The following is a 13,051-nucleotide window of genomic DNA, read 5'->3' as shown; positions in this document are numbered from 1 at the left end:
GATATGGCGAGGTGTGAGGGTGAGCAGTCCCGTCACAGCTCGCGGGTCAGTATTCAACTGATCCCCCTGCACTCGCCATTTCCACCTCGCTGGGTTTTATAAGTGAGGTGGAAACGGCAAATGCGGCTGTCAAAACGGTGAGGGTCGCCACGGCAAAACTCCCTGTTCGGGGGAATCCTCGCCGTCCTCTGATGACGAGGATTCCCCTGGAACATAGAATAGGGTGAGCGGCCGGTGAGGGGGTTAGACGGTGAGGATCACAGAAAACAAGACACCCTCGCCGCAGAAAGCCGCTCGCCAGCGGCATTGAATACCGCCCCACAGTCTCTGGACACAATTCACCATTGGAAAGGTGCAACATACTAGAGTTTAATCTGCACTGTGCAGGGTTACTACATTCATAACACAGAACAGGCAAATTAACTCCATTCAACACAATCACAACTGGGTGAGCAGAGAGTACCCAAATACCCCCCCCCCCACACACACACACACACACACACACACACACACACACGCATACATACATACATACATACATACATACATACATACATACCTACATACATACCTACATACATACCACATCCAGGTATGGGAGGTATTTATCTTGCTCTAGCCAAAACAATGTAGAAACAAAAAGGGAGATGCTTCTTAAATCCATCTCTTTTTTAACTATTTTCAAGTACATCAGGTTTGCTGCCAGGTTTAAATTAGTCACATGATGTTTAAAATGTAAATGGACAAAGACAAAGGCCACATACACATCAGACAGACGGTATACAGTCATTTGGTCTTCAGTATGTTGGTCGACAAGCATTAGGTCTACACCATTAGGTCGACATGGATATATGTCGACATGGGTCAAGGTCGACATGGATCTAGGTCGACATGGGTTTAGGGCAACAGGTCATTGGGTTGACACAAGCATTAGGTCGACATGGGCTAGGTCTATAGTCAAAAGGTCGACATGGGGTATTTCACTGTTTTTTGAACCGACATGTGCCGACAGGCGGTATTTCATGCCCTACCATCCACTAGGGCGTGGTGGGAGAATAAAATAGTGTGCGAGGGGCTGTGGTTCACTTCAAATTGTGTCCATGTCGACTGTGTCGACATTCGGGTAAAAAACTGTGAAAACCCCATGTCGACCTTTTCACGGTTGACCTAGCCCATGTCGACCTAATGTTTGTGTTGACCTATTGACCTGTCAACCTAAACCCATATCGACCTTGACCCATGTCGACCTATATCCATGTCGACCTTTCCCCATGTCGACCTAATGGTGTCTACCTAATGCTTGTCAATCAACTTTCTGTAGACCAAATGATCCCAACCCAGGCAGATGTGCAATCGGGCTGATGGTCAGGCCAAAGGGACAATGCCAGATAGCCCGTACACACTGGGGGTTATTCTGATTCTGATGTTACATCAGCCCCACCTGCAGTGCATATGGCTTTGTCCATTAAAGAGTGATTATGCCTTTCCGAGTGAATCAGAATAGCCCCCACTGTCTGATATAATGAACAACAGAACCTCTTTCATCCTTAAATATACTGCACTGGGTCTCAAACAATATCTTTTGATTGGTCGTGCAGCATGACCAACCGGAAGATGTCCCATGCAACACAATATGGAACATACATTAGATCAGGGGTTCCCAAACTTTTTGGAATCAAGGCACCTTAGAGAATCAGAATTTTTTTCACGCCACCCCTAGACCAAAATTTTATTACTGACAAATTTAAAAATCTAAATTAAGTCATTTGTGTTTATGTGTCATTCTTAGGATTAATTTTGTGGTTAGGGACAGATTCACTTCAGTTTGTCCACATAAATTATGATTGGAAGCCACAAGTAGTAGTTTTGAACATTACTTTCACCATAAGTAATTTAAGTTGGTTCTGGACCACCAACACAAGGTACCCCTGCAATATCCTGTGGCACCCCAAGGTGCCACGGCACACAGGGCCTTATTCTAGTTCACTCTTTCTGACAAAATCCTTCTTAGATGGACAAAACCATGTGCGCTGCAGGGGGCAGATGTAAAATGTGCAGAGATAATTAGATTTGGGTGAGTCATTTTGTTTCTGTGCAGGGTAAATACTGGCTGCTTTATTTTTACACTGCAATATAGATCTCACTTTGAAGTAAAACCCCACCCAAATCTAATTCTCTCTGCACATGTTACATCTTCCCCCCTGCAGTGCACATGGAGGATTTTGTCAGAAAGAGTGAACTAAAATAAGGCCTACAGTTTGGGAACCACTGCAATAGATGATATGTATGATTTGTTGTTCCAATACAAAAAAAAGGTGCTAACGTCCTGATGATGGCAAAAGGAACATTTGTAACGCAACTAGTATAATAAAGTGTAATCTGTTAATATGGATGACTTTGTTGTTGTACACATTCCTCTATAACGGGGATGGGGAACCTTTGGCCCTACAGCTGTTGTTGAACTACACATCCCAGCATGCCCTGTTACAGTTTTGCTATTTGGCCATGCTAAAACTGTTGCAGGGAATGCTGGGATGCGCAGTTCTACAGCTGGAAGGCCAAAGGTTCCCCATTCCTGCTCTTTAACAACAGTACCAAACTTTATTTTAATGATACTACAATCAGAGCTATGCAGTATATGGGATTTTTAACTGCCAAAATGCCCAAATTATACCATGATGTAAGCTGGAAAGCTTGTTTGAGGAGGCAACTTGTACTTTAGTATATGTTTTATTTTCCTCTTACATCGGTCAGATTTCTGGTAAGATAAGTTCAAATACAAATAAAAATTTTGTAAATAAGAAACAGTTTGCCAGAACGACCCGCATCACATAAAGTATTCATTAAATATATAGCATCCAAATCCTTTCTTTTCGCCAAGTAAATGTTATTTTGCTGCCTGATGATTTCACCGACATCTGCCAGCCAAATTTGCACCGAGCATCTCAATCATTTAACTAGAACAGACGACCGCAAATAAATCTATACAAGTCTATAACTACACGGAACAACTTATGTGTAGCTTATATAGTGCCAAAATAAGCTATGTCCTAGAACGTCAAACTGACAGAAATGCTCTATTCCGTTTATAAAACCACGAGAAGACGTCTTGATGCTCTCAGATGCCTTCTTCTACCAGTCACAGCTACCGCAGCTTCAACACATCTCACTGAGCTGACAAACAGATTGCAGACAGGCAGTAAATCCGACACACAGTACAAATATCACGACAATAAATGCAATAGCTTGGGTTACCATGTGATTCAGATACCACTCAAGTCTTAAGCCCCCTAAATAAACAGCAGCTGCGTTATTGGGAGCTTTTGTATATACAGGTTCTGGCTCAGGTACAGTTCCCCCCCCTGTATTCCATGGTCAGGCAGGTAGTATCCAGGGCTGGATTCTTTACAAGGCATCTTGACGTCCCATAAGCCAAGTGGCCTTGCAGCGTTTAACGACTAGAGAAATTAGCCTTTGCGCACGATTAGCTCCTCAGACATCAGTTATCGGGAAAGCATACTGGGGCATGTAGACCCTATTGCGGAGCATTCTACAGTAAACAGCTCACTATTCTTATGTTGCCATGACAACAAGCTACTGCGCTCTCTCTCTCTCTCTCCCTCTCTTGCTGGCTCTCCATAGCACAGATCATTTAAAATAGCTTGAAAATCCGTCCCATTTACACCTGGGGTGCAAGCTATGTAATTTGGCCAGATGGTGGGAAAGACGTCTTTTACAGTGAGCGTATGTGACTTATTTCTCATAATCATATTTGCTTAGAATTTTCAAAGCTAGGTCTTAAGGTAGAGAAGTTATTATTAATTAACTTTTTATTCAGATTTGTTTGATGATCCAATGGTCAGTGTACAAGTCCAACAGTGGGGACACCGCACATGTGCATGACCTGTTCTGCGTATATGCTGAATGGGTCCTGTATCCTCGCAGGCCCCCTAAGCCCCAGCCTGATTTACAGATTTAGAGCATTTAGGGGCGGGGAATGGGTGTCGATCAGGCCCGTCAATCAAAACAGAGGCGTCTGGAGATGCAACAGCGGATCACGGAAGCAGACAGGAGGTGTCTATGTATACCAGATGCCTCCTGTCTCCATTAGCGTATTACACAGCCAATTCCCTGTGGCTATACAACTTATAGTCCCTTACAGTATACTCTAAGGGGTACTTATGTAGTATCTGGGCTGCCGATTTTTTGATTGTATGCCTTAAGTTAAGGCATACAATCAGATGCGATGCGATGCGATATCGCATCGCATCGCATACGACCATGCGATGCGATGCGATGCGATGACCCGATTTTTCCATAGGATTCAATGTTAAAATGGACTGAGTCCATTTTAACATGGAATTCAATGGGAAAAAGGGGTCCTTTTCATACCCCTACTATCCAAGTGGGCATGGAGTTGGATATAAACCTGTGGCGAGCGTAGCGAGCCACCGAGCCCGAAGCGTGGCGAGCGTAGCGAGCCCCGCGAGGGGACGGTATTCTGTGTCCCCTCGCGGGGCTCGCTACGCTCGCCACGCTTCGGGCTCGGTGGCTCGCTACGCTCGCCACAGGTTTATATCCAACTCCATGCCCACTTGGATAGTAGGGGTATGAAAAGGACCCCTTTTCCCATTGAATTCTATGTTAAAATGGACAGAGTCCATTTTAACATTGAATCCTATGGAAAAATCGGGTCCATCGCATCGCATCGCATCGCATGCGATATGGTCGGGTGCGATGCGATGCGATGGACCCGATTTCAAAATCGGCAGCCCAGTTACTACATAAGTACCCTCTAAGGGGCCCCTTTACCACTGAATATTTTCAGCTAATATTAAGTACCTCCGTAATGTATCTTGGAGAGACTGCAGCAGGAATCCCTCCTGTCCCACCTACAGCTCCATCCCCCATAGGTTTCTATAGGGGATGCGATGCTGCCAATATTCAATATCGATAGCCATTCTGAGATGGCGGCAGCCCATTGTAGCCTTTAGGCTACTTACTGCACTGCCGGCAGGGGACGTGCAGTCAGCGAGGGTTAGCTGGGCATCAGCACTGACCGCACATGTGCAGACGCCCCCCGGCACCCAGCATAGCAGATCGCAGGGAGGAACATACATCCTGCCGATAGGATTGCATATTGCAATGGGATCCTGGGTAGTAGTTCCCGCCCACAATGTGATCCTATGGTAAACGGGCCCCTAAATGCATCAACTATTTGTTCTAAAACTATGCATGGTTTTAGATACAGTATTTAGGTTTTCGTTAAATACATGTCAGTACTTTTAAAAGAAGTTGTATGGATCCAATATGTAAATGTATAAATTCGCAGGATTCTGTATTTTTACAAAACCCCAATAGTAACAATGATTAACTTTAAAATGACAGTCCACATACACCTACTATATCATTACATTGGACCTAATAGTCCTGTTTGACATCTTACAGCAGGCACGTCCAAAGTCAGGCCCGGGGGCCAATTGCGGCCCGTGCTGTCATTTCAAGTGGCCAGCAGCCTCCAGCTGGAAGCGGGCAGAGCATCAGATGTGGGAAGCACAGGACACTAAAGGTGGGGCCACGGCGAGCGCGCCTTTACCTTGCTGTCTGCTGCAGTGAGGAGGTGCCGGCCTCCACAGTCAGATGTGTTTGGCGTCCTACCCCTGCTGCTGCAATCGTATATCACCCTACTCCGCAATCACAGTGACAGCAGTGTTTGGGGAGGGGGGAAGCTTGCTCCTGTAACATGCAGAGCGGAGGAGGGCAGCAGCGGGAGCCCAAGCACCTCCTGTCCTTGCAGTGCCTGCTTTGCCTCTCCTTCCTCCGACTCACACAAGGAGCTGGGAAACTTACAGAGAAGGGAGGGGGCAGAGTGGGGGACATACAGTGAAGAAGGGTCAGGCTGGGGGACATACAGTGAATGGAGGCAGTGATGGCCATTCAGAGAGCGGGGAGCAGGGGCAGGCTGGGGGACATACTTTGAATGGGGGCAGAGTGGGGTACATAGTGAATGGGGGTCATACAATGAATGGGAGTCATACAGTGAAGGAGGGTCAGGCTTGGGGACATACAATGAATGGAGGCACTGATGGACATTAAGAGAAGTGGGGCAGGCTGGGGGACAGAGTGAATGGGTGCAGAGTGGGGAACATACAGTCAATGGGGGACATAGAGTGAAGGAGGGGTAGGCTGGGGGACATACAGTGAATAGGGGCAGGCTGGGGGAAATACAGTGACGGGGCAGCCTGGGGGACATAGAGTGAATGGGGGCAGAGTTAGGGATCATTCTGATGTGATTAATGATTCAAAGAATGTCAGGCTGAATGGTCGGCCCCCCACATTTACACTTCACAAAATCTGGCCCTCATCGCAAAAAGTTTGGACACCCCTGCCTTACAGGCTTTCCCAATGACCTGTACCATGCAACTTTTTCTTAAAATTTGATACTTTATTTAAATTCCTTTGTAACAAAAAAATACTAGTCTTAAATGTAGTACTTAGTCCACTATTGTACATTTCTCACTAGATTGCTTAGAAAATGCCCCTACATCGCTCTGTGTGAAAGCAGCTAGACACAACCAAAGTAATAGGTATGATGCGAAATGTCCTGTTTAAGCACTATAACTACAGACGACCGCCAACTGAAGCAACCTGCGGCCACTTCTGCAGTCTCCTCTGAATCAGCCTCTGACTTTTGCTGTCTTGGAAAAACTCAAAGCTATTATAGCTAAGGGAGACCACTAGGGGGCATTGGGTACAAGTGATTCTTGTGTTTGTGCTAAAGAAAGTTTTTACAACTGAACAACTCATAGAAGTCGACAAGGCATAATAAACAGTAATTCATTATCTACAACTTATCTGAATGATGCAATTTAGCCTTAAAAGGGACAAAGTTATAAAGATGGTTAAACAATAACTTACTTCACAACACACTGTGCATAGTTGCCATCAGGGAAAATCTGACTTTTTCAAAATATCTCCCTGAATCCAACCTTTCATTTCTAAACTTATAATTTCCCTATCACATGTAAATACAAATATATACTTTACACTAGGGGTTTTTCTGTGTGGGGGAACTGAAGCACACACTAACACGAAGCAAGCATAAAAACTACCAGTGGTGGTTTTTACCTATAGGCTGCAGGGCTGCAGCCCCCCCCAGGTAAAATCCACCACTGTGTGAAGCCAAATGCATTGTGTGAGACTGCACTGGCTTCACTGTGACTGGGAGTGACTTCCGATTGGAAGTCCGACCTGCCAGTCAGTCAAGGCAGTCCCATTAGGAGGTGTTCCCTTTCTTGGGGATGCCTCTCAGTGGGCAACTGTGGGGCAGCCCTAAAACCGGGTTCTGCGTATGCGCAGTACCACGGACGACACTGCACATGTTCCGTACCTAGGAACCTGAATATGCCTACCGGGGCTGCTGCAAAGGCAACCAATGGAGGCTTGGGCCAGTGCATGCGCAGTCTGAAGTTACTGCACATGCGCTGGCCCCGTGCAGGCGAACGGCAGCTGGGACCGGCAGCAGCGGGAAGCACAGCAGTGGAGGAGGGGTACACATCGCAGTGTCCCCCTCCGCTGCAAGGGTAAGAGCCGCCATTGCAAACTACACAGGTGCCGCTCTATGAGACCCGAATTCTGCCCCAGCCCAGCGAACGGCTTAAGCAAATTACAGCAGCATTTTATGGGAGTCCCCATGAAAAGCTGGGTGTTCCCCTGGACACGCAGGTGTCCTGTTGCCTACTCAGGGTGGACGGCTGACGTCACATGATGTTAGTGCCCGCCCCGTATTCGTCAATTTGCTGAGGAAATAAAGCTCAGCTTAGACTGACTTTTATTTCCGATGGCAGGAGAAATCATTCGATGGTCAGCGAACATCAAATGATTTCTCCTGCTAGCGGCCACATGCGAGGGGGTGTGTTAGCGAACAAATGCCCTCGCATGACAGTGACGGGATTCGGGTGCCTGGGGTGCAGGTGTTTGACTCAGGCATGTCCAAACTGTGGCCATCCAGCTGTTGCGAAACTACACTCCCCAGCATGCCTTGCCATAGTTTTAGCATTCCCTAATAGCAAAACTGTGGCAAGGCATGATGGGACTTGTAGTTTCACAACAGCTGGAGGGCCATAGTTTGGAAATGCCTGGTTTAGCTATTGCAACTTTTTGTATTAAAATAGAAGGTAAATTAGATGGACTGCCAGACAAGTCTTTCAATTCATTCATGCAATACTAAGCCTTTATACCGCTGCTTATAATTATGGCATAATATGGTATATCATACATGCGCAGCAGCTATTTCATGAATGCACAGAATAAATACAGAAGATGTATGGGCCCATGTACTAATGAATAATTAGTTGCATGTATCACGGAGGGACTGCAGCAGGAATCTCCATACCTGCTGCGATCCCTCTTGCCCTACTACCGGTGCATCCCCAATAGGTTTCTATGGGGGATACCATGCTGCCCGATGTATTGATATCGAGCAGCGTAGCATCAGGTCCCGGGGCTACTGCCATTCACCAGCAGGGCAGTGTGGTCAGTACGGGTCAGCCGGGGTCAGTGCTAACCACGCATGTGCAGACCTCTGGCAATGCAGATCGCAGGGACGGGCTCCTCTCAGACATACACCCTGCCAATAGGATTGCATGGTAAATTAGCCCTGTAGTTACAAGACTTTGCAGACAGTGCTGCGCACAGGGCACTTACAGGTGAGGAGCCGCTGGCAATGCTCTCTGTAACACAGGCCCCTGACCGTATGGCTTGGTTCACAGCAGTCATCATTTTCAATGAGAACCTGCACCAGATCTATCCTTGGTGCGAAACATGCATCTGAAATCAGATGTATTTACATGAACGCACAGCTCCGCACAGTCAGCAATTCCACCAACAAACACTGATATAACCGTTTCCAGGTCCGGGAACGGGATACGGTCATTGGGTCACCACCAAGTAGCTCGCCAAGCATTAGGTCGACACCACTAGGTCGACATGCACATAGATCGACATGAGTTTAGGTCGACACGACTTTAGGTCAACATGCAGTAAGGTCGACAGTAATAGTACTGTCTATATTTTAAATTGAGAGAAGGGGGTACTCATCAATGAAAAGCCTAATCAAGGGGTACGGGAGAGAAAAAAGGTTGGGAACCACTGCCCTAGTGGATGGTAGGATATGAAGTACTGCCTGTACTACATGTTCTGTTGTTTTTGAGTGACCTGATGCACATCTTGGTCATTAGTGATGACATTGTGCTGTTAATATCGGCCACCTCGTCCCGGCTGCATAAGATCTGTATCTCATCCCCATCATTACCTGCTAACATTCATGCTTCCAGGACTTTTTTTTAGGCTGCCGCCACCCTGTGGAATGCCCTCCTACGCACAAGAAGACTTTCCTCTAGGCTCCAAACCTCTATCAAATTCCATAGCCACCCACATAACTTCCATAGGCTGTCCAACCCAACTGCCTCCACTCTGCACAGTCCACACATATATAACTGTACATGTGTTCTCACTCACACCTCCCGCTGACACAGGGCCAACATTGCTGTGTGACTGCATCATGTAGCCACCCAAGAACCTCTGCAATCTGGCTAGACCACCATTGTTTTTTATTGGGTATCCATTGGATTGGTAAAGGTCATTAGGTTGACCCATATTACATGGCTTAGGTCAGGGATGGGGAACCTTCGCGGCTAATAGGATACTCCCCGATATGTACATGTTATGTTGTACTTTTTTATTATATATTTTTTTCAGTTTTAGAAAAGAAAACAATAAAAACAATGGGTGACATTCTATGGTATGAGATTTTTGTTTTTTGGCGGAAATCGCATATTTAATAGGATGCTCTAAGGGCCGGATATCGCATATTCTGTGCGATAACTCATGCGTACTGAAAGTGTTGAAAAAAATTGGGTACTTGTGTATTATCACGGCGCCCACGAAATCGGCCGAAAATCTGCCAAAAATCGGCCGCAAATCGCATGGAAAAATCGGATGCGATTTTGCGGCCGATTTTTGGCCGATTTTCGGTCGATTTCCGGCTGATTTTCGACCGATTTTTCACTTTTTCTGGCCGATTTGCATGCTGTTCCATCATTACACACCTTGCACACCCCCGATTTCCATCGTAGTGCATCACATGCAATATAGTGGCATGTGAAGCGATTCGATTTGTAATTGTACAATCACCCTGATGGGTGCTTACAATGTTAAATGCACCGCCATTGTTAACGCCACCCCCACTATCAACGCCAACCCGAGGGGCGACGGTACGCGTCCTCCGACCTTTTCAGTCCCCCACTATCCACGTCGGCGTGGAGTTGATTTTAGATAGTGTGGCGAGCGCAGCGAGCCACCAAGCCCGAAGCGAGGCGAGCGCAGCGAGCCCCGCGAGGGGACGCGGAATACATGTAAAGTAATCCGCGTCCCCTCGCCACGCTTCGGGCTCGGTGGCTCGCTTCGTGGATAGTGGGGGTATGAAAAGGTCGGAGGACGCGTACCGTGATATCGGATGCGATTTAGATGAAATCGGGCGCCGTGATAATACACAAGTACCAAAAATTGCACTTTTATCGCATCCAGATGTTTTCATACAGAAAAGTATAAAAATCGCTTATTTAATGGGATGCGTTTTCGGAAATTGCACTTTTAAGGTGTCTAATAATCGCACTTTTTTCAGACCAGGTTCTGTTGGGCGATTTGGCCCATAACTCACTTTGGTCAAGTGCACAAATGGTTAATTTCAACACAGGTGGCCTCAATTTCACTCAGAAACACCCCTACATATACCCCAACATCATTAAGGACACCTGTGAGGGTTTGAGACATGGAGATTTTGCAGAGTGGTTTGGAGTTGCTGATTTGTGATGTGGCCCATTTGGAGGAGCTGCGCAGGAGGGAGGAAGCTGCACACCAGATCCAGGTAGCCCCCCGACTACTGCGTACCCCACGTATGTATCGTGCTAGGCTGTACCTGGACTCCCTCTCGGATCAACAGGTTGTGGGGATGTTTAGGCTGAACCGCAATAACCTGTTGGACTTATATGAGCAGGTGAGAGATGATATGGACCCTTGGATCCTCCACCTCCTCCTGCTGGGGCTGGTCCGCCAGGGCCTGGTCTGGGGCTGGCCTTGCTGTGGCCATGCTGCCTGCCACACTGCTGCCACTCCCTGTAATGGAGGACGACCTCAGCAGTCCTCTACTGCCTCTCCAACTGGCTCCTCTTGGCTGGCTGCTGCCACTGCTCCCTCTGCCACTCCTCACTCTGCCACCAACACCTCTTCCTCTGCTCACACTGCCACTGCTCCTCTCCATACTCCTTACTTGCTATCAAAGAGTGAAATGGTGCCAGTGCCCCTTTATATAGGGGGTGTGATGCATAATGGAGGGGACCGAGGTGGGCCAATAGGTTAGGGCAGAGGTTGTCAAACTTCCCAAATCACGGCATCTTAGAGTATCATAATATTTTTCAGGGCACCCCTAGGCAAAAGTTTGTTACCAAGAATAATAAAAAAAAAAAAAAATTAAATGAAATAAGTTGTTCTTAAATGTCATCCTTAGGTCCAGTTATGCGGTGAGGAACATGATTCACTAATGTTTCCCCACATATTTTATAATTGGAAGCCCCAAGCACTGATTTTGCCTGTTTCATTGGCCATAAATAATTTGACCTGGTTCTGGACCACCAACCTGAGGCACCCCTGCAAGAGCTCCGAGGCACCCCAGGGAGCCTAGGCGCACAGTTTGGGAACCACTGGGTTAGGAGGTTCTTAGTCATGCGGAGACAGTCTTGTAAATCGCACTCCGGTTGGTCCAAAACTCGCACATGACCGGCGGAAGAAATCGCACTTTTATGTGTCATAAAATCGCACCACTTCGCCGCAAATCGCACTAAATCGCACTTTTCAGCCTCCAAAGCGCATCCCATTAAATATGCGATTTATTACTAAAAAATGCGATTTCAGAAAGTGCGAAGAGCGGCGATGTGGAGCGAGATAAAAAAAATGCGCTTTTATCTCATGCCATAGACTCAATTAAGAAAAAAATTATAATAATAATAATAATAATAATAATAGAAGATATGTCACAATTTTTGCCCACAATTTATTCTGCATTTCTGTTTCAGATCCATCCTCTGGGTACCCGAGTTCTCGGCCCTCTAATACTGAGACTACCGCCCTTTAGGGTTAGGTTTACCAAGTGGCAGATTTCGATATTAAAAACTGCAATAATATTAACTACAAATCACGCCTAGTTCTGCATGAAATGTTTTACATTCCAGGGTCAGAGCCGCAGAGAATCGCTAAATCTAGCCCTTCGAGTATTAACCAGGGACCAGGACCGGCCTGCTGCAATAACACAAGTATATCTGAATCTAGGATAAAATAGGATGGTTGTGACAAAGACACTATTCACTGAGTCACCCGCCCTTCCCGCATTGCAAGTTGGTTCTATGCCCAGTAGTCCCCAGTTCACACAGCAGTTCCCTTTCCCATCCAAATATGTGTTGTGGGCGGATTCCTCTACAAATTCAGCATTTCTGCATTTAGAACCTTTATTTTTATTTTATTTTTCTTGTTAAACTAATGTAGAAATAGAAGACTTAATACCAAATCCCACTATGAATAGTTATTGAACATGTGTTGTATAATGAAATGCCAATTCCAGCATCTAATCAAAATAAAATTAAAGACCATAGTTATTGAGTGTGATTCCATGACCTGTATAAGAAGTAATTTCTGATGACGTGATTGATACTACAGAGGCGGTGTTACTAGGTAACTAAGGTGTTGCTTTATTAAACTCGGTGAAGTGATAACGTGTCTGGTTTTTATCACCGGCCAATCAGCTCCTACCTGTAATGTTTCAAACCAAGCCTGTAACTTCACAGGTAGGAGCTGATTGGCTGGTGATAAAAACCAGACCGTTTATCACTTCACCGAGCTTAATAAATCTACCCCTCAGGATTGCCGACTTTAAGAATCTCCTCTCCGGGAGAAGCCTGGAGAGGAGACTTTCAGCAGCAGTTCTGGCGGTGGAACTTGA

At 46.3% G+C, this 13,051-nt stretch overlaps 1 protein-coding gene across 2 annotated transcripts in view; it reads right to left on the bottom strand.

Moving 5' to 3' along the window:
• Positions 1-13,051, bottom strand: part of PRKAR1B (protein kinase cAMP-dependent type I regulatory subunit beta) — a 190,076-nt gene that overhangs the window by 172,269 nt on the left and 4,756 nt on the right. Inside the window, exon 1 of one of the 2 annotated variants that reach the window (XM_083153152.1) lies at positions 3,256-3,503. The exons of the other annotated variant lie outside the window; for it this stretch is intronic. Within the exon in view, the coding sequence (XP_083009278.1) occupies positions 3,256-3,258 (3 nt within the window). The 5' untranslated portion in view covers positions 3,259-3,503. Of the gene's footprint in view, positions 1-3,255; positions 3,504-13,051 lie in introns of those variants that run through there. 2 annotated transcript variants of the gene reach the window in all.

This window comes from Crinia signifera, chromosome 7 (genome assembly GCF_055691185.1).
Source record: "Crinia signifera chromosome 7, ASM5569118v1, whole genome shotgun sequence".
NCBI lineage: Eukaryota > Metazoa > Chordata > Amphibia > Anura > Myobatrachidae > Crinia > Crinia signifera.
The sequence above is the reverse complement of the archived record's forward strand: the minus strand, read 5'-3'. Positions and strand labels throughout refer to the sequence as shown.